Source organism: Pseudorasbora parva, chromosome 6 (genome assembly GCF_024679245.1).
Source record: "Pseudorasbora parva isolate DD20220531a chromosome 6, ASM2467924v1, whole genome shotgun sequence".
Taxonomy (NCBI): domain Eukaryota; kingdom Metazoa; phylum Chordata; class Actinopteri; order Cypriniformes; family Gobionidae; genus Pseudorasbora; species Pseudorasbora parva.
Genome location: NC_090177.1, coordinates 23,674,136 through 23,699,303, shown reverse-complemented (window position 1 = coordinate 23,699,303; position 25,168 = coordinate 23,674,136). Strand labels below are relative to the sequence as shown.

General features: G+C 36.4%; 1 protein-coding gene across 2 annotated transcripts in view; it reads right to left on the bottom strand.

The window, feature by feature from the left end:
- ephb2a (eph receptor B2a) overlaps positions 1–25,168 on the bottom strand; it is a 70,174-nt gene that overhangs the window by 16,158 nt on the left and 28,848 nt on the right. For both annotated transcript variants that reach the window (XM_067446314.1, XM_067446316.1), the window contains exon 4: positions 649–804. In XM_067446314.1, coding sequence (XP_067302415.1) covers positions 649–804 — 156 coding nt within the window. The remainder of the gene's footprint in view (positions 1–648; positions 805–25,168) is intronic.

Genomic DNA, 25,168 nt, shown 5'->3' with positions numbered 1-25,168 from the left:
CCTTATTATACATACTAATTATTATAAATAACAATATTGCTGTTAACATTAGTACTCTTTTTTGTTCTTTATTACTAGATTTGCACCGATAATAGAGTTCTGCCTGTCAAGTCAATAATTCATTTTTATTTTAATTAATAAAATAAATGACAAATATTATCATTTATTTTATATATATACACACACACACACACACACACACACACACACACACACACACACACACACACACACACACACACACACACACACACACACACACACACACTATAATATTTAGACATATAATATATAATACATATAATGAAAAATGTATATTTCTTTTGTGATTTGCAATTAATTTTAAATTACTATGGTTTTTAAATGATTAACTTTAAGTGAAAGTTAGATTAGCAAAGGTAAAGTAAAAGCAAAAACACAGGAAATGAGCAGCCTAATTAAATATTATTTTATAGTGATAAAATAAAAATAAATAAAAAATCTGTAATACTGGCCAACACTTTGACCAGTAACCAATATGATATACCTGTATATCATGCATCCATATTTATTATCATCTGTAATGTAAAGATCAAAGTACATCTTATTTTCAAAAAAAGAGTCAAAACCACTGTAAATTACATAAAATAGCATAAGAGAATGACATACTGGTGCAGGGCATCTGTACAGGGTCAGAGTCTGTACGGTAATATCCACTGCGGCAGATACAATTGGTGGCTCCCTCGTTGGTGGTGCGGCTGTTGATGGGACACTGGAGACATTCCTGGTCCCCTTGAGAGGCTTTAAAGGACCCAGACGGACAGGCTGCATTAAGAAAAGAAGAGGAAGTTTACTATAGTAAATAGCAAATCAGAATAAACAAGTCATTTTGGATCCTTTGAAGACCTATAACACACGCAAAAATATCTGGAGCTCTTTATCATCACTGTGACTCACATTAATGTCTCCCCACGAGCACATGTTCTTATAAAACAGCCATCTTTATATTTCTGTTTGGAATCGAAGAGAAACATAGGAAGTGAAAGCCCTCATAATGCCATCTGATGGGCCTCCAGAGCAGTTTTGAATCTTTTGTTTAGCATACAAAGAGCCTGAACGGCACTCAGATATATCTGTAGAACAAACTAACAAAGACCTTGTTAAATCAGAGCAGTCTTATTGAAAACAAAATGCAAATGCGCCTGTGCTATTCAGACCTAATTCTTTTTTAAATGAAGAACTTAATTACGTTTTTTTGGAAGCTTTGTTTTAATAAGGTCTGAACTGGATATTTAGCCACTGATTATGTTTCTTCAACTGCTTCACCAAGAATATTATGTTGCCAGAAAGATCAGTTTATATGATAATGTACATATAAGTCACAAACAGACCAATTCTTTAACTGTAAAATATCACCCATGAAATAAAACATAATAACAGTTTTAAAAGATCATTATGTGACAAAACCAGTCGCACAATAAGCTTTCCATTGATGTATGGTTTGTTAGGATAGGACAATATTTGGCCAAGATACAACTAGGCTATTTGAAAATCTGGAATCTGAGGGTGCAAAAAAATCTAAATATTGAGAAAATTGCTTTTAAAATTGTCCAAATGACCTTTTGGATTATCCTAAGCAATGCATATTAGCCCTAAAAATAATGTTTTTATATATTTATGGTAGGAAATTAAAAAAAAACATCTTCATGGAACACGATTTTAAGGCATAAATGAAAAATCGATAATTTTGACCCATACAATGTTGTTGCCTATTGCCACAAATAAACCTGTGCGACTTATAACTGGTTTTGTGGTCCAGGGTCACATATCAATATGTCAGTAAATGTGTATTACTTTATGTGTAGCTTATTATATTAATGTCATGTTGTATTTATTTTACACCTTGTGGGTTTTATTTATTTTCCTATATAATCGACTTTTCCTATTATCAACTTTTATTATATAATCAGGTTTCCCAAAATGTCTGAACAGAATCAAATTCAAAAAAATGTTTTTAAATAACAAAAAAATGCATATAAAGTGTAACTCCACATGTTTTATGGGCATTATTCCAGCTGTTTAGCTAATGTGACAAGCAGGCTGCACTGATAGTATGACGAGGAGCAGCAGAGTTATTGTTATGAGCAACGTGAAGTTATTGTTATGACAACCATACATGCAAACTGATTTGCTGAAAATGTATTTAAGGTTCAAGAAACAATAACTTATTAAACCAATGTTGAAAACACTTGTGGAAACCATGATACCCGTTAAAAAAAAAAAATCTGGATTCTTTGATAAATAGAAAGTTCATCAGCATAAATGACTGATTTTAAATTTTTGGGTGCACTATTCCTTTATAAGTCATTGACGCTGAAACTGTGACATATTTACATTTTTAGTGAAAAGTTGGGAGATACCTCATGAAACTGGGACACTTGAGTGAACCGGGACGTTATCGCATTCATAATTTAGAATATACTTTTAAAAAAGGACTACCCCATCTTGTCATGCGCCTGCAGAGATAGTCATGCAGTGTTTTGACAAAATCAAAACTCGCACATTTTCGCAGTCACGGACAGCATCCTTTATTTGCTCAAAGCAAATCAGTCAACAGCTGCCACATCTGCCCCTCGGCCAAAATAACCTCCACACAATAATACAAGCGTTTGCACCACACAGAAATAGCCCAATGACTCCGGTTGGAAATAAATCAAAGATTGAGGGTAGATGTAATATGTGTCACATATCATCTGCAGGTGCAAAGCAATCAACACTTACCAAGAGCAAAGTGTGTTCTAGGAAGTACAATGAAACTCATTCTATTAGCCTAATACCCCAAATGGCTTTGACAGTAAAACATTACTCTTGGCTGGCGCTCTCAGCCTATGATTGATGACAGAACATTCTCTTTCTGCCAGAAGGAATATAAGGCTTACACGCTCACACATCACAGTGAGTTAGAGGGGTGGACGTGGTGAATGAGGTGTTGGTTACAGTTGAATGAGGCAGAGTGGGTGTGAGTGACAGTGTACAGGAGTGGAATTAAATCTGTGGTACCACAGGGCTCCACAATAGAGATTTTGCTGTGCGAGAGGGAGAACGACAGAAGAACAATATCCTGGCGACATATTAGATTCGTGTGCCGAGCACTGTACATGACTAGAGTATTTAAGTAGGTGCTAATGGAATTCTGGGAGAAATCGATTAAAGACCTTTGTGGCAGCGCACATTTTTTATAATCTTACCGATCTGTTTATCTTAATTCTTGTGAACAGTCTTACACTTTTATGAGGCACATTTTGCATCAGGGAAAATCAGAAAATACTTTAATTGCCTTGGTATAACAGTTTATCCTTCGGTGAAAGACATTTTCATGCCTCTTAAACACAAACGTACTAATTTAAAGGTGTGTAATTTTCTCACTGTTAAAATACTTTCTCCCTTATTATCTTAAATGCTGAGAACTCTCTAGGACTCTCTATCTAGGTTGATTCTCGCAAAAAGTGTCAAATCTACTGGGGATACAGCCCAATCTAGCTCAATCAAGGGTGTGAGTTTGGGTTGGGACCATCCGTTTGGCAGACCAATGCAAGACAACAACTGTATAATGGCATCGCCAAACAATTCTGTATTGCGATGCCATTACTGGTTGTTTTAGAGTTATGGTGACTTTGATTTAGAGAACTTGTTATTTTTATTTAATTTTTATTGAAAATCAAAAGATTCCTTTCATTGATTTCTTCAGTGAGCCTTAAAGGGATAGTTCACCAAAAAAAAAAAAAAAAAAAAATAGCCCATGATTTATTGCCCCTCAAGTCATCCTAGGTGTATATGACATTCTTCTTTCATACAAATTATATATAAAAAATGCATTCTAATCCAAACATTATAAATGGCAGATAAAGTCCATAAAAGTGCATCTATCCATCATAACTGCTTCACACAGCTCCGAGGGGCTAATAAAGGTCTTCCGAAGCGAAGTGATGTTTGTGTGAGAAAAATGTCCATATTTAAAACTTTATAAACTAAAATAACTAGCTTCCGACAGACGGCGTACATATTGATTTAGGGTGAAAGAGCTGACGCATGTGTATTGACAAACGCGAAAGTGCATAGGATAGAGCAAAACAAAACATCTAGAAGTCACCTAAAAAAAATTGAAGTCTAAAACGAGAAAAGAAATGCCAGAGGATTTCGATATAAGAGAAGAGGGGCTTGAGTTTGTTGCCCAGCCCTATTTGTTTGAACCTCGAGAGGCGTCAGAGCTTGCGATACTCCTACATCCTGTGTCATATATCGTGTCAGGAGTTACTCTTTTGCCATAAGTCGACTTGCGTAGGCCATCTGCCGGAAGCTAGTTATTTTAGTTTTTTAAGTTTTAAATATTTTCTTTATTTAAATATTTTCTTTACACAAGCGCATCCCTTTGCTTCAGAAGCCCCTTCATTAACCCGTTGGATTTCCCCACACTAATTTTACATTGTTTGTTTTTTTACAGAAATTCGCCACGATGACCAACAGAATTCTTGTTTTTAAAGGGACTTTTTCTGTGTGAATGGTGGTTCAAACATTGCTACAATACTGATAGTGAGCTTCTTTTTTTGCAGATATTTCACTGAAATTGGACTAATGTGACCGCGCCTTCACTCCTTTTTTCACCATTACCTGTAGGTGGTGAATTGAGTCATCGAATAAATAATTCACTCAACAGAATTGTTCAAAAACGCAGAATCAATCGCAGAATCAGAATCAATGCCTAATAACTGAGTGTCTTACTTATTAAAAAGATGGTTATATGGTTTTATCAAGCTGCATGAAAACAATTGATCATGTGTTATTAAAAACTTCATTTTAATTGTGTACCAGCAGTCATTTTCAGACATAAATAATTAGGAGAATTCGTCCACCCAAGATTGACTCATATTTCGTACTGAATGACCAACATGCCCTCTTTCATTCACACACTATTGGTCACTATTGCTCATTCACAAATGCCATGTCCCAGTTTGCGTCTTGTTTAGACTCGAAACGCCAACTCACTCATGAACAACACGTCCTAAGTTGTTCATTTCATTTCCTAATGAGATGCCCTAGTTTGTTCAGTGTTTCCACTTAGAGACTCAAAACACAGACTCATTTAGTGCATTCGTTCAGTAGGTCCAACAAATGAAATGGTCCTTCACAGTGCGGACTCAAATGCTACTGGCTTGTGGATTAGTCAGTCTATGAAGGCAGGAAAAAACATTTTAAAAGGGAGTTGCTTATGAGTCAGTGCATGAAAAAGAAACAAAAAAGATTTAAGAACACAGAAACATTGCCAATTCTACAACTCAAATGACAGCAAAATGTCTTCAAAACATGACGACCTAAATACCACTAAATTGCATGAAAAATGTGTTTTGAAGCTTTTATGGTAGAGACTTTTGCATCTTCATCAATCAGTAGGATGAATCAAGCTTACACTATATGACTCCACCAGCATATTGTCGCTTCATAAACAAGCTGCCCGGCTCAAAATGCACAGCCTGAGATCACAGCGGTTGAGAGTGAGGAAATCAAATCTGCAGCAGAGAAAAAGGTAAATTCTTCCTCAGACAATGCGGAGACTGACATCGCAGGCCTTTTACGTTGACAGGCATAATTTCATGCAGTAAGATATGGTTGCAGTCTTTTGTAAGCCCTCTCCAACCATTTTCTTGGCCAACTTGAGGGCACAGATGTGTCTGTAACCCTCCTTGGCAAAGGAGCCGGTTGCAGAGACATTAATATCCATTAGAGGTGCCGTGTCAACCTGCTGAACTCATCTCAGGATTCACACAGGGGAGTTCACTTGTTTAATGGGGGTGAAGGACTGAACTCATCTGTACTATACTGCCTGTCATCTCCATATCAAGGTGAATGAAGAATTTAAGGAGTTACTATGGTAATGAGCCTCTTACCTGAGGATCCATGTTTCCCAAACCCTTCAAAGTGAGTAGCATTTAAATATGCAAATACTTAAGAGTCTGTGGCTGGATCATTATTGCAGTGATATATAGGAACCTGAAATATGGTCACAGTGAAGACACAGTCAGACAGCCTGTGATGAAACGGAGTGGAGTGGCTATAGCAGAACTGTCAGTAAACACAACTATGAAGAGATCATCTCAAGAATGTATAAACAATCTCCACAGTAAGCCTCCAATGATGCCCGTAGAAGCTTGTTAACATTTCGAAGGAAAGAAGTAGGTAAACCAAAAATGAAGTACACCCACTAATATCATCATTTATTTGCACATACGGTTTTAGTTGTTCCACCAATTCAATAAATTAATTATGAAAAAGTAATAGTGCAAACATGCCCAAAAACTTGATTAAATCATTTTTAATATAAAAACACCATAGTTTGCAGGACAGTTCCAAGCGCTTAGTTGCAGAAGCACCTCAACTGGCTATTTGGCTCTAAAGAGAAAAAAAAACAACGAAAAAAATCGAAATGTGCTAGGTCTACACTATACGTCTGGATATATGCCCAGTTATGATGCTCTTCTAGGTTAATGATCATCATTTGATGAATTACTGCTGTCCGGATCAATAGAAGCTGCACATAAACATTTCTTTTAAACAGAATTCTGTGGGCGGCAATAGAGAAGCATGCATTTAACCAGGCAAATTATTTTTTGTGCTGACTTTTGTGAATACAGCAATTGTTCAGTAAATTGACACCTTGCATTTTTTTTGCCTTATTTTCTAATTGTCTAATCTTATTTGTATATCATACATTTCTCAACATAGGCAACAACAACATTTATCTCCAATAAATTGTTTTAAATTGAGTCTTATTTTTTCCCCTCTTTCTTCTCAAGCTAATTTATCCTGTTTTAAAGATGTTTTGATATTTTACTGAAAAAGGAAATGTATTATAGCGTGAGAAGTTAGCATCTGATATGCTATGTTTGGTCTAGAAATGTACAAGTGCATATGTCTAACATGTGTCCAAGAGTATTATGTCTTCATAAAATGTCAAGAAGTAACAGCTTGAACAAGTTCTTAATTCAGGACACTAATGCACTTAAATCCTTAAAATACTGAAGTCATCGAAGTCCTGTACTGTACATTCTTACAGAACAATGACGACAGCTGTACCATGTACTAGTTCGAGCTAACATCTTGCTTTCATCCTCAGACAAGGTCATTAATTCCCACCGATGTGTGAGGGAACTCTCCCAGACTTTCATCACCATGGCTGAGCACAACAGAAGATTCAGATAAAACTTGAATTCTTACAACATGGACGGGATTACCCAGCAGGACAGGACGGAGCCTGAGAGGCACAGGAATCCTCCCCTCTGTGCCCGGAGAGCAAACATGGCCGAGCAGTGCCCGAGCTAGAAGTGTAATCCGAGGGGCGGCTGGCCAAGACACATGCTTGAGGGATCTGAACATAAACCACAAGAATAAAGCAGAGGAAACTCTAGAGAGCAGAGTCGTTAATAGACGCTTTCATGCCTTTATCATCACTAATGTCTGGAATCTGAATAATTATGGGCCATAGCCAGATTGAGTTGAAGGACATGTAGGGTGTACCATCCAGAAAGAAGAAAACAACCCTTTAAAATACTGACAGGCTCATTTAAATAACAAAAACTGATCTTTTTTGTTGTGTCTATTGAAAAATATGCTCTGGCCACAACATTAAACACTTAATGTCTGTGCTGGATTTAACTGAGAAAGGGCCTTGCTCATTTTTACGAGTAACAAATGTCAACGCAATCTCATCAGTAAATATAAGTATTTGTACATAAAGTGCTGAGAGACGTAATGATGATAAAAAACTGTAATACTGTGAAATATAACAATTTATAATAACCATTTTCTATTTTAATATATTTTAAAATGTAATTTATTCATGGAATCAGAAAAAGTGGAATCAGCAGCCATTACTCCAGTCTTCAGAAATCATATGCCGATTTGTTGCTGAAAGAACATTTTTTGAAAATATTGTGATAGAAAGGTCAAAAGAAAAAAATATTTAGCAAGAAATGCAAACAGCAGCATATAATTAAATATATTTGCAATATTGTATTATGCAAAAAAAAAAAATGCTTAGAAAAACTAAAAGCTCACATGAAATAAAGCTTACATTCACTACAGTGTAATCAGTTATTAATATTATGTTGGTTCCCCTTGTTTTTGATTGCAGTAGCCATGCTTCTGGGAATTGACTGTTAAACTCTTTTAAACTTTACGCATGAATGATCACAATTCGGGTGTATCATTTCCCACAGGTTTTCAATGGCTGTAAGGTCAGGCTTGAGGACTTCCAAATGCTGAGCATGAACACTTATTGCGTTTAACGTTTTTGGGATCATTGACCTCCCAACATATCCTCTACACTTGGCTACATTGTATTCAGCAGGATTCCCAAGTATTGGTCCATTTTCAAAGTGCAGAATCTTTCCTTTCAACACCTGCTGCAGACATGCGTCCCCAATACCATTAGATTTCCTTTGCCCTGGTTAATAGTGTCATGCATGCATTTGGTATTAAAACACTCAGTCGTCACCACCCAATGCTAGGTTGTTCAATTTTGACCTGCAGAACATGGCTCAAATCTTCAACACTCCAGTACTTATTTTCTTTGGCAAATGCATGATGTTTTTTTGCAGTAGATAATAGTTTATTCAAAGCAGTTTTCTTACGGTATAAGATGAAATTGAAGGTTGGAGGTCTCATCCATGTCTTAAGATGCTGTTTTAAGGTGGACCTACATTCAGGTGATTTTCATCCTTCTGTCAAAATACTCACTAGTCTTCCACATTGTACACGAGCAATATCCAAAACCGAATGCCAAGATTTCGCCATTTTAACAAACCTTCTTGCAGACGACAGGTCCTTCCATCCAGCAATTTTCACTAAAACCCGCAAAATAACATTCAATAATGCCTGTCACGTAGTTTATTAAATTATAGGCTGGGAATATTAAGTGTAAGTTTGGTATAATGGTGACTTGGCCTAAAATGGCGACAGTACATGTGGTGAAAAGGAGTTTTTAAATGTTGTTTGTATGTCTATGTGGTGTTTTTAATACAAAGTGCAAATTCATAAGTCAACACTATTTCCAAGTATTTTCTCTTTAAAACTGCAGTGAACCAAACAACATGGTTTTAAAAAACACGGGTTTTTGACGTCACAAACTACCTTGTAGTAACCAATCACAGCAATGTGCTTTAGCATATCATTAATTATGAGCGCATGCTCTGGAAAGTCTCAAGAAGAGCCAGGTTATCCCAGGATATTTTTCTATTGATATGAAAATCAGGTGCATTTATAGCAATATAGTGGGTGAATCAATGTATATTATTATGTTATGATGTCTGACTCATGGGAACATGGTTGGTGTAACATTAGCAACACATTATAAGCTGTTTGATAATGTAGTCAAGCTAAAGGCTATTCATATGAATTACCATTATGTGTCCGAGGTTGTCGTGAGCGATACATAAAACACATTACCATTCTGAAGCATCGACTTGTTACGATCCAGTATAATTCACTCTTCCCCTTCTTCTGAATCATTTGTTTCTGGTTCAAACATAAAGGCTAAATTAAACTAGTATATCCACTTGCAATTGTGCAGCGTTTGCTACAGTAAATTTGACCGACTGAATCTCTAAGTTGGTGTGAGTGTATGGTTATGGGGCTAATTTTCATATTCATATAATAATTCAGAATTCAGTCCACATAATAAATGAAGCAATGGTGTAGAGTTACATTCAAGCTATTTTAAGGTATAAATATGTCATTTAGGTGATCAAATATCATTTTTAAGGGATACAATTATTGAATTTAACAAAAAGTTAAAATAAAAGTAAACAATACCAATGCAATGAGGCTGAAAATATTCAAATACTCAGTCAGGCATTAAATGTATGACAGCAAAGAGCAAACAACCATATTCTATGAAATAAAGCATATTCTGTGCTTTCATTAGCATCATGAGAGGACTCTTCCAACTAGCACCTGATAACCACAGAGAGAAACATACCTCAATTTGTTCATTGTGACTGCAGTACAGGAGCACTGTTGAAGTGCCATTATGGATTGATTTTCATTGTGAGCTTTATTTTTTACATCAATTTTTTATTTTTGCACATCAGCTTTTTGTATGTCTGATAAATGTAGGACCAAAAAAAGCTTCCAGGCTGCCTCCAAGGTGTGTTACCTCTCCAAGTAGTGATTTTTAGGTCACACTATTCCTTGTGCACAAAGCTGAATACTATGTTCGGAAAGGAAATGACACATTCTAGGGAGCCCCTAAAGGGACATGGTGATGACAAAAAAATATATAATTTAATGCTTTTGCATTATCTCGCAATTACATAGTTGGGTAATTATTGCATATCATTTGCAGGCATCTGGGAGCTGCATTCAATATGCAGGGGACTAAATATGCTTATTAAATGCATGTTTTTGAATCATGCGTACTCTGTGTATAGGTAGCAGCGGTACTGACCACACATTCACAAGATAAGATATTTGTCAGTGAGACTCAGGATCTGTTGTGCATCAAATCCTCCCACATCATCCTGTCAGTCATCTCTCCTTACTATCTTCACGTGATAAGTGAAAACTTATGTACTGTAATGTAACCGACTACCGCAGCAAGCCTAACCATGTCCCTAGGGACTCCGTAAAATACGTTCCTTTTCCATGCCTTTCCATATTCGGATTTAGGCTTCGAGCACATCCCTAATACAAATGCTAAAACATATTTACATTTCCAAGGCCCGGTACAACTGAAAAGAGCAAAAAAAGAAAACCCTTAACACACCCAGTTTACCTGCAAAGCTATTTCCCTCAGAGAGTGATTTTGTTTTATTCATTCATCGTATTTGGTGTTAATATTTCAGTGCTCAAAGACGCCTAAGCCTCTGCTCTCCAGGGAGCTTTTTTCTGCTGACTGCCTCCATTGTGCCGTGACTGACAGTCCAAATGTATTCATTTCATTTAGAGTTGTAAATATTAATGGTGTCAGCTCCATCTGCTAACCTCTACCTGAGACAAAGACCCCCATGTTCATAGAACAAGCTCTTTTATTTGACGTTATGACACCCGGACCAGATCTTATTGTGCGGCGTCAACTTCATGCATCTAAGATGCTCTGTGTTCCTTTTGTGAGGTTGTCAACTGTATCTGAATGTGTCATTCAGCGGCACTGCTGGGGACAGAGCTAGCAGAAAACCCACAGCAGTACCGAACAATGAAAATGATCCGACAGTGGTGAGGGCTTCAGATGGGGCATTTAAATCTCAGATCTTCGGTATGAACTAAAATGTATAAGCGTTCAGATGATGATTGAGAGGCTTGATAAATAACGTATCCAAATGATAAAGGTAAATATGCTTCACACAAGTAAACAGCTTTATCTAAACAACGTTCTGGAATGATAAATCAATTCAGGGTGGCTGCTCGCTAAACCTCTTAATTGTTTGCAACAAGTCAATACTGCTAATCGTGTCCTTTGCCAACACAAAAAGACAGTAAGCTGTTAAATATACATTAATCAAAGCACTGCGCTTCCCCTGGAGGCAGCATGCAAAGTCAAAGCTGATGCATTTTGTGTCAAACTAGATAATGTGAAATTGATCAAATGCTAAATTAATATACTGTTGGAGAGTTCATTGTTTTATGGAGGGAGGAAAGTGGGAAGGTAAGCAACTTTAACCAGGCTTTAACAACAGTTTAAAGGAATGGAATGAAAATGAAAAGTCTGTCATCATTTAGTCATCCTCATGTAGTTCCAAACGAATAACACTTGACACCTTTAGCTTTCATTATATGGACCAAAAAGAAAACACTGAAACATTAATTATAATAATAATAATTATTAATATTGTTGTTAATACTTAAAATGGCAAAATGTAAATGTATATACACTGTAAAAAATAAAATAAAAAAATAAAATAAATCAGGTCTCCAATGGAACACTTTCTAGTGACTGATCACATCTAAATTTTTTAGTTGGCCAAATTGAATTTCTGTGAATTAAATTGCATCATTCACAGAAATTAAATTTGGCCAACTGAATTTAGATTTAGATGCGATCAAATCAGAAAATGTGAAGTGACACCAGCAGTCCGTGCTCATCCAGGAAGTACATATAAGATCTCTGAAGGACGTTGGAAGGGAGAAAGAGACTTTCGCCTTGTAACTTTTTCATGACATGGCCTATTTTTAGAGTTACAGATCTATGGTCAGTTTTCTTTTTTTTTGTCTTACACATGAATATGCATTTACGTCTTTGGTCAGCGTTATATTAAACGCACTGTAGCTATGTGGCATTGTGTATGCTGCAAGTATCCTAGGTGTGTTGAAAAAGGCCACAAAACAACTATGAAACATGCTGTAGCATGTGTTATGATGCATGCCAATCACAAGGTGCCATAACCACCATAACTTGAGATAGAGGGCCAACTACTTTCAGTGCCTGTCTCTTAAACTTTGTAGGCCACTATTCTAGATAGCCCTTAAAACATTTCCTTAAAAATATATTACACTCAATTCTAATATGTTTAGTGTTAGTTTAGTTTTTTCCACTGTGTCTTTCAAAAAGTCTGTTGTTACCAATATCCACCTGTGGCAAAAACAAGCTGTATTAGTTAAAAAAAAAAAAGGAAGAAAAAGAGTCAAATTATCATACACTTTTCTAAGTAGCCACGGGTAAGTGCAAACTATATAATTTTCTTGTCTTGTTCACTACATTTTCTCCCTAAATAATCATCCCTAAATGTCAACCACCCACACACAATGAGAACTAGCCTACATAAGGCTGGAACTTATGCTAATTACTTACTCAATAGGTTCTGTAAGCTGATGTTTGATTTTGCAATAAATCCCTTTTTTGGTAGTTATGATGCTGGTTGAGAAGATAAAATTAATTCCATAAAATTAAATCCAACAGCCAATGGGGGAGTTTGGGATCCAACCCCATTTCACAGCTGCACAACAGAGACCTTACATGCCCTATTTCTCTGTGCCCCCCACAAGGGCCTTTTGTCACTCATTTAAGCAGGTGTGCCAATGTGTGAGCAGAGATGACGATGGGCAGCCTGTTTTAAGCGTCATTTACTTCCCCATGTAGGTCAATTAGCTGGGATTTGACATGCTGGAGGCCTTTGACGCTTTCAAATTACCTCTATGGCACTGTGCAGCTAGAGCTGGATGACATACTGTGTCAACAATTTAAAGTTGTTATCATTAGAGATTCTGGTGTATCATTTAAATCTCATATATAAATATATTCCAGTATATATATTCCAACTTCAAGCTATTGACACACTGTGCATCATGTGGAGAGCTGACGCAAACACAGTTTTGTCTTATATTAGAAAACGGATGTTTATCAGTATATTGGATCGATGCATTCGGTCTTAAAGAGACATCAGAAACCAACTGCTGTCTGTGTAATAAGCTATGTGTCCACCCAAAGTTGGGAAGTTAACTTATGCACAAAATTGGAATATTGCATACAACATTTGTTAATAAAGTAGGGCTGTCACCTAATACGGTATCAAAATTTCATGCTGTAGCTTTTATCACGGTATAATATATTTACACGATATTGCAATAAATGTACTTTTAGTAACTTTTTCTTAAAACAAAAAAACTGAATATTTAAATTAAAACAATACACAAAAAATGTATAAAGTAAACAAATGTTTTACACGGATTAAATAATATCATTACTTTTAAATACGTAATCATTACTTTTACGGCAAGCTTTATGCATGCGTTTGAGTGAGGAATAGGCATATACTCCACCCCATAGGATATACAGTAAAGTCTGTAGAAAAAATCTTTAGTAATGGGCAGCCCCGGAATAAAGCACTATTTCCATCCCATGTGTTCAAGAGTAAAAGATTGTCACAAAATATCTGTAATAAAAATGGTAATTGCTGCAATCAGGGATACCAATGTGGCTGTTTATTCCTACATCATAAATGAGCATGCAGACGAAGCACAATAAACGCTCTCATGTCATCTTGCATTTGGATGCCTGGTGTTTGGGAATGCAATATCACTATTGTTCTATTTCACTATTGTGAAATGGAGTTTCTCATATCGTGAAATAAGATTTTCTTATCGCCCTTAGTATGGGCCTACATAAAAAAGGGAACAAAAAAGCCCTTCTAGTTGACTCCTTTTTTTTTTTTGCCTGGCCAGTGAAGCGCTTTCTTTCATGGTGATGTGTGAGGAAGAGAGGCACTGACAGTCCTCGTTTCCTTGACATTGCCTGGCCACTGGAGTCTGATGGATGAGCACTGGACTCCTGAAGGGCCTTTGATCAATGAGCTCCTTATCGATGACAACAGGACACCTGCCTCCCATCAAAGAGATGAGGGCCAGGCAGCTCCGGTGTGGACATCCAGCTCTCAGCATTGATTAACCCTGTGCTCCAATGAAGCCTCACCTTTAATCTCGATACAGGTTTCCATGTCTCTCAGAAGAAAAAGGGAAATGATTGTGGACAATTTGTACTTGCTTATAACAATACATTTAGTATTTGTACTGTAGCCTATAAAAGCCCTTGTCAAAAATTACATTTATGACAATGTTTTGACTTGAATGCAACAAGGAACACACTCGGAAAGCTAAAATTGAGATTTGCCCTTATCATAAGCCTAACGTCTTTAGACACAAAGGTCAGCTCAAAAACAAACCGCTTCAATGCACAGTCCAACACACGCAAAGCACTTCTGCCATGGAGGCCTTTAAATAAACCACGCTGAATGTTGACATAAGCTAATGACATACAAGAAAATGACATGCATACCACAAAAAAGAGCAAGACACAAGGCAATTTCATTCAGTTGCATCATAAAAATAATACATTATTTAAACCCAATAAGCTCAGATATGGTATGATTATGCATTACGAATTTGAACTATGAAACATTATTTAAGACAGTGCTGTTGATTTCCACATCTAAATTTTTTTTTTAAATAATAACCAGGGCTCTAGACTCTAGAATCTTTCCACTGGTCGCACTGGTCCGACTAACAGTCTCAGTTGGCCGCACCGACTTATGCACCTTTTTTATGTTAATCGTAATGACCTTGCATTTTGATGAATCATTTTCTTAATTTGTATACGCTGGATTTGCATTTATGTAAAGATTGATAGTGACCAAAAGCTTGATATATGTTCAGATAATATTTTAATCTGAACATTGATCCCAACCAGCAACATTTTTAAAGACAACATTACTAAAATATTATCATATATAACAAAAGCATATCATATGGCAATAGTGCTGTATGGCAGATGCATTGTTTTTATTTAGTTATTTACAAACTTGTTGGCTATGTCTTCAACTACCTAAAAGTCTGATTTTCAAATACATGAGTGAATGTGTAAGTAAATGTGAATGAAAAGTTTGTGCTGCAGTTCAGAGAATCAGATTTGTCTGATTTACAAAACTACAAATCACCCATTTCTCCCGAAATATATGAAAGTAAGCAGCTGGTGTATTGGGAGAAGAATAGAGTGAATGTTATAGTTACTTACACAATGTGTATCTAATATGAATAAAACGCTTTGTATATAATTATATAATTATATAATTATATATATATATATATATATATATATATATATATATATATATATATATATATATATATATATATATATATATATATATATATATATATATATATCCATTTGAATGGATGGTTATTGCCGCTTCAATATGCATTTGACAAACTATGTATTATTTTGCTAGTATTTGTGTGTATTTAAATTTAACCTAAAATAAACCATGTGTTGTTAAAATTTAGCAGTTGATCATGTGATGTACTGAATGGTCTAATCACACCAGTGTGATTGTACGCTCCAGCGACCAGCCAAGACTAATCACACCCTTTTATTGCACGTGTCACAGGGTTAACGGAGTACATGTGTCAGTCAGATACCAAAACTACCTGAATTATGCACTCGCACTAATGCAACTGTGTGAATGTTTAACTTGCGCATCATCAAAAAATTATTGCATTTGCGACCATTTTGGTCACAGTCTAGAGCCCACTTAAAAGAACAGATTCATACTAATAATTTGAACTGAATCCCAGTGTTTTTAAAACGCTATATAACCTAAAATGAATCTAATAGTTATTAGGGATCCATTCAGTCGACTAGTCTAAAACTATCAATATTCAATAATAATAATAATAATCTAAATTCTAAAATAAGAGAACAAAAAAAAAATCTCTAATGTTATTTTATTTGACCGACTGAGGTTGATGGTTGAAGATTTTAGTGACCATTTGTTAAAATAAACAGGCCCTGTTTGGTACTACCCTCCTGGGCCCCAGTAATAGACTTTTGTCCACTGAAGTGGACATTATATTTTAGTAAATTTGTGACATCATACACGTCACAGTTTTAGTCAGGATGTCCTTCAAAGAGCACATTGGGGGCTTTGCACAGATACCAAATGTTTGGAGGTTTTACCAGGACAACAACATTTTCTTGGTCTTTAAAAATGACTGACAATGATGTTTACTTTTATGAAAAATATGATAATATTTTGTAATTATAATTTAATTTGATTCATTTTCTAATTGTTTGTTATAAATCAACATCTCAGGAAAATGTAATGGGGTTTCTAATCAAAATATGACTTAAGTATGGCCATTTTACCCACATATTGCATAAAGTAAAATGGTATATCAATGCATTCAGTTATATCTTTCATAACATAGTTCAGAATCATCTTTAAACAAAGTTTGTTTAAAAATAATCCTGAAAGTTAAAAAAGTGATTGGTAAATTAAAAATAAATCCAATTGTTTTTGCATATACATGCAATTTTTAACAACTGGTGTCCTGGTGTCTACTACAGAAAAAATCATAACATATGAATAAAATATAATTTTTCATCCAAAAAATGTGTCCATTTGTTTCTTATGCTCTAAAAAAATTGTAATAATATGGAAAAAATAGAAAATTCAAAAACTTTTTCTGGGTCCTAGGAAGCTATACTAATGGAGAGTGCCATATCTATAAGCATTTGCACAGGTTGTGAAGTCATGGAAAATACACTTCAATAATACCTGCAAGCACTGTATAATTGCAGCCCTTTCACATTGAGCATAACAGTATAAGTATTACTTAGGAAAAGTCAGAATGTGTCAAGCCTTGAAAATCAGGGTTTATATTTAAAATAAATGGAATTTCAGAGTGAAGTGGTTTTCACAGCAAGGAGAAAGATCAAAGAGCTGATGCAAGTCTGGCCTAGTAGGACAATCAATAACAATCATCATCATAGGTGTAACCACTCATCCAGCTCTAGTTGCACGTCTCTTTCTTCTAACAAAGCTTCTGCATCTCAGCAGCTGTAGTGTCGATCAAAGCAAACCAAAATGACATGAACACATAAAATCTCACCACACAATAAAAACTAGGGCTGCCCCTGACTTAAGACTTTTCAAGCCAACTAGTAGTCATTCATTTGAGCCAACTAAATCACACGTTTATATTTAATTTAATAACTTAAATATATAATTAACATTTACATATTTAAATTTAAAGTTATTATTTGACCAAACTGCATTACCTAAACACAGGCTTTACTCCCTTCAAACATAAATTGACCCCATTTCCTGTCACTCCAAATTCTTGAACAAACACGCAAGACATTAAATACGTCCATTTCAAGCAAAGGCTGGATATAAGCTTAATGAGTTGTTGTCATATACAGCTCTTCACAACAATTACATACATCACCTGATTTGTTCTGGTTAACCAGTTCAATAAAACACTTCCACACGATAATTTCTTTCCTTCCTTTTTTGTTTTTAATTCTCCTTTTCAAAATTTCTCTCGGATCTGTTTTGCATCCATTGCCGCTTAAACCAACTTAGACCCTTACAGTTACCATATTTTACAAAAGCACAACATGTTTTACACAAATAAAAGTGGATCCTTTACATTTTTAAATGATGCATTACTCTGATCTGTCTGATCAGAAATGATGGTGTATTTCAGTTGTTTCCGCTGTTGTGGTGTGATCTCACCAGCGCCTCCATGTCATGTAGCAAGCACACTATACTTCAGCTTCCACACTCCGCACAAACACTTGGATATGAGCCTCATAATAGTGCACATTTATCTAGGTTAACTGAGCAGCTAAGTTAAGCCATATTTGAGGTCCATGAAAAAAAGATGAAGGTTTGGATTACCTGCCTCACATACTGTAATTAATACAAGGACCCGCAGTTAATCATTTTTTTGGAGCTATTGAGTTTTGTTGTTGCGTCAGACGACTAATACAATTTTAGTCGACTAAGCCTCTTTTCATTGATTAACGTTCAGTTGACTATTAGGGGCCGGCCCTAATAAAAACGTAACCATCTTATTATCATCAGTTGCATTCTCAGCTAAACAAAAAAGTCAGTGAAGTGATCAGATGGTCTTCGGCAGTCAACACGTAAATATCAATGTTTTGTGAGATGTATAATGAGAAAGCAATCCAAACAAATTCTCAATAATCCATTGTATGACAGAAATCAAAACCTGTGGATTAGTGACCTTGCCTTGCATGACCACTTAACCTTCTTCAGAAGTAATTTTTTAAGGCTAAAGCTTTTGATTTAAGGATTGTAACATAACCTAGCAGCCTAAGGGCAAGTTGTCATTGCGCAACTAAAATATGCTGATATTGTATGCATCTGTTGTGTTTGCAATGTATACTGCATGTATATTTGTTATTTGTCCGTGCAGAAGAAAAGCACACTCTTCTGCATGGACAAATAACAAACTCATTTGGTTTCTGTAAAGCCTGACTGCCGACTCTTTACATTCAGTGCTGTGGTGAAACAAATTGAAATACATCCTGTCACAGGTACAAATAAGGTTGCAGACGACCTCCCTGCAGCAATGTGGTGCTGAGATTGGATTAGAGAGCTGTACCTGATAAAGTCAGTGCAGGAGACAGGCTCCAGCACCCTTTCTTCCTGCCATGCCGAATAACACGGTTCATCTTGGGACTTTCCAGACCTCACATCCACAGTGCAGTCTCACTGCCATATATAATTACATCCAGACACATACAATACCCTTTGTCACAGTGAATGTGTCATATGCCTGATATTCTAGAACCATTTCCAATGTGAGGAGGACATTGAAGCAGCGATCTATTGTACTGTTCTCTCTTTAGGGCTGGGTATCCTAACCCTAACCCTCACTATTCAATTAAGTGTTGTTAATGTTAACTAAAACTAATTATTTTTCAATAATTAAAATAAAGCTAAAAAATAAAATAAAAATATAAAAATGAGATGAAAGCTGTTGCCTTGGCAACTAACTGAAATAAGTTTTAGCTGAAGTAAAAGTAAATACAATTACTAAAACTTAAAGGGTTAGTTCACCCAAAAATGAAATTGATGTCATTAATGACTCACCCTAATTTCGTTCCACACCCGTGAGACCTCCTTTCATCTTCAGAACACAGTTTAAGATATTTTATATTTAGTCCGACAGCGTTTCTAAGTGTAGGCACACTATACTGTCCATGTCCAGAAAGGGAATAAAAACATCATTAAAGTAGTCCATATGTGACATCAGTTAGTTAATTAAAATCTCTTGAAGCATCGAAAATACATTTTGGTCCAAAAATAGCAAAAACCACGACTTTATTCAGCATTGTCTTCTCTTCCACGTTTGTTTTCAAACCTCAAATAAAGATTCAAACGGTCATAAAGGGATGGACATGATGAGAAACAATGCTCAAGTAGGCCATGGCATTTAAACGATTCCCAATTGGCACTAAGGGGCCTAAAGTGTGCCAAGAAAACATCCACCATCACCACTAGCCTGCACAGTGGTAACAATGTATGATGGATTCATGCTCTAATTCTGTTTACGCCAAATTCTAATTCTACCATCTGAATGTCTCAACAGAAATCAAGACTCATTAGACCAGGCATCCTTTTTCCAGTCTTCAACTGTCCAATGTTGGTGAGCTCATGCAAATTGTAGCCTCTTTTTCCTGTTTGTAGTAGAGATGAGTGGTACCCGGGGGGGTCTTCTGTTGTTGTAGCCCATCCGCCTTAAGGTTGTGCATGTTGTGGCTTCACAAAAGCTTTGCTGCATACCTCAATTGTAACGAGTGGTTATTTCAGTCAAAGTTGCTCTTCTATCAGCTTGAATCAGTCGGCCCATTCTCCTCTGACCTCTAGCAATAAATAAATTAAATAAATATATAAAAATAAAAATGTATTAATTACATTTCACAAACTTAATTCCTATCCTATTTAATTTTACTACCCAGTGTCTACCCTGTGCCCCATAGACTAGTGTTATAAGCTAATCTGTTTGTAGAGATAAAACTCTTTACATTCGATTTTCATGAAAACGCATCCCAGAGAACGATCTACTCGGTAACCATCTGTTAATTACCCCTAGGTTCATTTCTCACCGGAGTTGTCCTTTAACTGTCCCCGCTCCTGCAGACAAAAAATCCAACAAAAGAATACCGGTACATATATTTTTTTCAGTATGTCCATGAAATTTGCATGAAATAGTTTTAAGTTAGGCCACCGAACAACAACACATCCCAGCATAAGCGTTCACGATAAATAATTTATTAAAGCTTCTACATTCACAAATCACTATGAATTTTAATAGAAACGCAAGCTTACTGCATGCGTGATTTGACAAAGTAAAAAAAACGTAAAAGAGCGTTCTCTCTGTAATCACCAATTTAAAATCTGTCACTTATTTTACTCAATCACTATCTCACAGAACTATATTTTAATATGAAGCTGTCTACACTGCACACTCAATCATTTATTTACATATCGTCTACACTTTGTTTGTTATAATGAGAGGATTTTAACTTAAACACCTCTGATTAGCCATAATGTTCAAGATATCAACAGATATTTTATGACTCGCTACATTGCTCAACACTGCAAAAACATGTTGTAAATAAATAAAACACTGAGGCTCTCCAGAGCGCAAACACAGATATGCACTGGATCACTTGCCAAATGTTTTGCCTTTGTGCTATTATTATTATTATTTTGAAAGCTGATCCTAGACCAGAAGGTATGAGCAGATTTTCCATCAAGCTTTTCCCATGGGAGTGCAGGTCTCTACTACACAGTCACACTGTATGCTCATGATTCACAAAAATTCACCGCCTCATAAGAGTCATTTTAAAAGTAATTTTTTCACTGAAAACAGATAGGTGTTGGTACATGATGATGCCCATCTGAACAGATTATCCAGCAAGTAAATACTTGAAACCAGAGCTTTTAAATAAAGGCAGCACTGCAAAGGTGAGCGGTCACTAAGCGGCCCTCAGCAGTAACTGTGAAAGATTAAAAGATTGATACAACATTCCAGTGGACACTCATTGCAGGATTTAGCTAATGTAAAACATCAGATATTTAGATAATAAAGAATATACAGCCTTGATTTACTGTAAGCTTTTAGCTTTGAGGTTACTCCAACAAATCAAAAATTGAGGTTTAGGCCTAAGGTACTCCCTCCCTAGATAATAAAATATCGTATTCAAAGTTAACAAGATAACAAAACCATTACTTCTAATTGAAAGGTCAACATACTAAAACAAATGCTCATTGCGGCTGGCCGTGGAGGAATGTATTGATTGGCCATAACACAATGTAAGCAAAATCAGCCAACATTCATCTTGTTTGGAGACACAGGGAGGCTTGGCTTGAGGGATTGGCCACAGTCCAGCTCCATACAGTAGAGGTAATTCATCTGCAGCCAATTCTGTCCAGATGAATTTAGCTATTTATAATCATTAAACGTTAAAACAAGCAGAGACTGTAGCAGGAGGTCTATGTAATTACTTATGAAATGCATCTAGAGGGCGAGTCAATAATATCCATCACAAACCAAATCTGAATGACAGCGAGAGGGCTGTAGAACATCTCAAGAGAAGAACAATGAGGGTCAGATGGTTAGTTGGATTAACTGAATAAGAGCTACCACTAGAATTACTTGAGGTGTGGGTGAGTCTCAGCTCTTGACTATGGAGAGGAGAGGCGTTCCTGGCAAAGGACATATGTAAATTATTTTCCCAAGCTGTTCCTGTACTTCCTTTCATAAGGCTGGTTAGTCATGTTTCAAAAAGCAAAATACAAGCCAGGACTCAACAATAAGAACGGCCCGATGGCCCAGGGCCAGTGTGAGAGTTTTGGGTCAGTATACTTAGTCAGTATAGCTATTCTTGCCCACACTGTTTAAAAAAGTATTTAAAATAAAAATTCTAAAAAAGTTTGATTTTAAGGTAAATGGTCTTTATTTATTCTTTTTTTTTGTTTTTTGAATTTTCCCTTTTTGTCATTATACAATGAAATACCTACATGTACTGTAAAATATGCATTATTTTACTAATCTTTAAACACTGCTAATTTGAATCATTTTTATGCATTATGTCTTATTTTCCCCAAAATTTCCTAACAACATCAGAACATTTTACGTCTTCTCTATGTTTTTCCAAATCTGCGTTGCATTGAGAGAATGCTGATAGAATTTTTAATTAATCATAACTAACATTTATTTTTCTTGCAGGTTTAACAATGATGTGCTTTTGAAACCTAAATGTCCTCAAAACCATGGGCCAAAATCAGTGTGTGTTTGAATCATATCTGAATATAATTAAACTAGACAAATATCTAAATATATAAACTTATGACTTTAAACTATGTCCATTCATCATCGGAACACAGTTTAAGATATTTTATATTTAGTCCCAGAGCATATGCAGTCAATGCCCACTATACTGTCCATGTCCAGAAAGGGAATAAAAACATCATCAAAGTCGTCCATATGTGACATCAGTTGGTTGATTAGAATCTCTTGAAGCATCGAAAATACATTTTGGTCCAAAAATATCAAAAACTATGATTTTTTTCAGCATTGTCTTCTCTTCTGCGTTCCTCTGAAAAGATTCAAACGGTGTGAATTGATCAATGATTCGGGTCGCCAATGTCACGTGATTTCAGCAGTTCGAAACGCATCAAACCGCCAAACTGCTGAAATCACGTAACATTGGCGACCCGAAGCATTGATTCACTGATTCATTAACCTTTTGAATCTTTTGGGAGAAACACGGAAGAGAAGACAATGCTGAATAAATTCATAGTTTTTGAAATTTTTGGATCAAAATGTATTTTCGATGCTTTAAGAGATTCTTAACCAACTGATGTCACATATGGACTACTTTGATGATGTTTTTATTCCCTTTCTGGACATGGACAGTACAGTATGCATAGACTGCATATGCTCTGGGACTAAAATAAAATATCTTAAACTGTGTTCCGATGATGAACAGCGGTCTTACGGGTGAGGAACGACATTAGGGTGAGTCATTAATGACATCAATTTCATTTTTGGGTGAACTAACCCTTTAAGCAACAAAGGGAAGTATTCAAGTAATCCCGATATTTTTTTTTTTTTTTTTGCCTAGAAACAGAAGAGTTTGCTGAATTATACATGAAGAACCAATCATATTGTAGGAAATTGATGTAATGAATCATGTCCCCTTTGCTATGCTCTTATTCTACAAAAACTGTTGTACTCTTTTTCCTGGTGGGATTCTCTGTGATTGATACAAGGTCCTCCGGCCATGACTAAAACATATTCAAAGGCTATGTCTGGAGTCTGTCTGATTATTGATGTGCAGCAGGTTAGTGGAACACTAGATATCTTATTCCCAAGTGATAGTGTTGTTCATAGGGGGCGAGACGTCGTCCGATTCAGAGTGAGTTCACACTTTGCGAAATTGCGGACAAACGCCCAAAATCACAGGCAAATCGGTGCTTGTGCACGTGAGTGACAATCACACAGTTTCCCTCTGAGGGAATCGCTGACGAGTCACCGAGATATTTGGCCTGCTAAATATCTGGACCTGTTGGCGATTCAAACTCCTGCTGTGTGAAATGTGTTCTGACTAAAAATTATATCGGCGATGACCGACAGCCAATGAGAGAGCGAGATACAGGGCAGCAGGAGGGCATTCCAGTCTTGTGCAAGAACTCCGGGCTAACGCACGTGATCTTGCGTTGTTTCCTTTTCAATAGTTGACTGTGATTCTTCCTCTTGAAAACTCACGGAATGCTGGGCCACAGTCTGAAAAGAGCGACGAGACATCTGACGAGTTTGACAATCGTGCAGTCTGAACTCGGCATTAGCCAGGGTTCTGATGCTGTCAAAGTAGCTACACTAAGGCTGCATTTACATTGCAGGTCTTGATGCACAATTCCGATTTGGTGACTAAATCAGATTTTTTTATAAACGCGAAACAGCCCAAGACATTCTGACCCAGAAAAGGAAGAAAAACAATGTTTTGCTTTCTTTAAAAGGTCAGCAAAACATTGCTCTCGTAAGGTGGAGAAAAAAAGAAAAGAGCACTTGTTGCATGTGAGATCGCAGTATGCGTCAACCTGAGTTGACGCCATTCGCCTCCGTCCCTTTTTCAATGACGTACGACTCGCATTTACTGGGGAATATCAAATGCTCTTATCCGGATCATATAATCATATCGGATTTACCACATTTAAGTGAAGACTGAATCTGATCTGAGGATATCGGAATTCATGCGTTTTTTTCCTGCTTACAAGTTCACGTCATATCCGATCACATGAAATCAATATAAGAGGAAAAAAATCAGAATTGGGCCACTTGAACCACGCAGTGTAAATGGGGCCTTAGGCGTCAAGCCTTCAACCAACCAGTGTGGGAGTCATCTGTAGGTCTCAGGGACACCTGGTTTAACTTAGGTCTGCAGTGCAAATAGGTGGAGCTTACATCTACCTCCCCCACGCTAGACGTCCAGCAAGGAGAAGTGAATGCAATCTGGGCCTAATGGGTGAAGCTAGAATATCCAACCACACCCTAACCCTAGCAACAACTCTGTGCCTCTACCCGTTAGACGTCCAGAGAGGTGGAGGTGGACATAAATTGACTCTGCAGTGGGCACCACTTGCTGTCCTGCCCATAACGGTTAGCAGATCTGTCTCTACGACGTTGATGAAAGGGCGAACGTATGATTTGAATTTATCTCAAGCTATGCTCGTGAAGTGGATTGTGAGATTAACAGTGGTGCAAAAGCAATCATGAAGAGCAGCTGTGAGCAAGAGCATTTAAAATGTATGGTTTAGGTGTT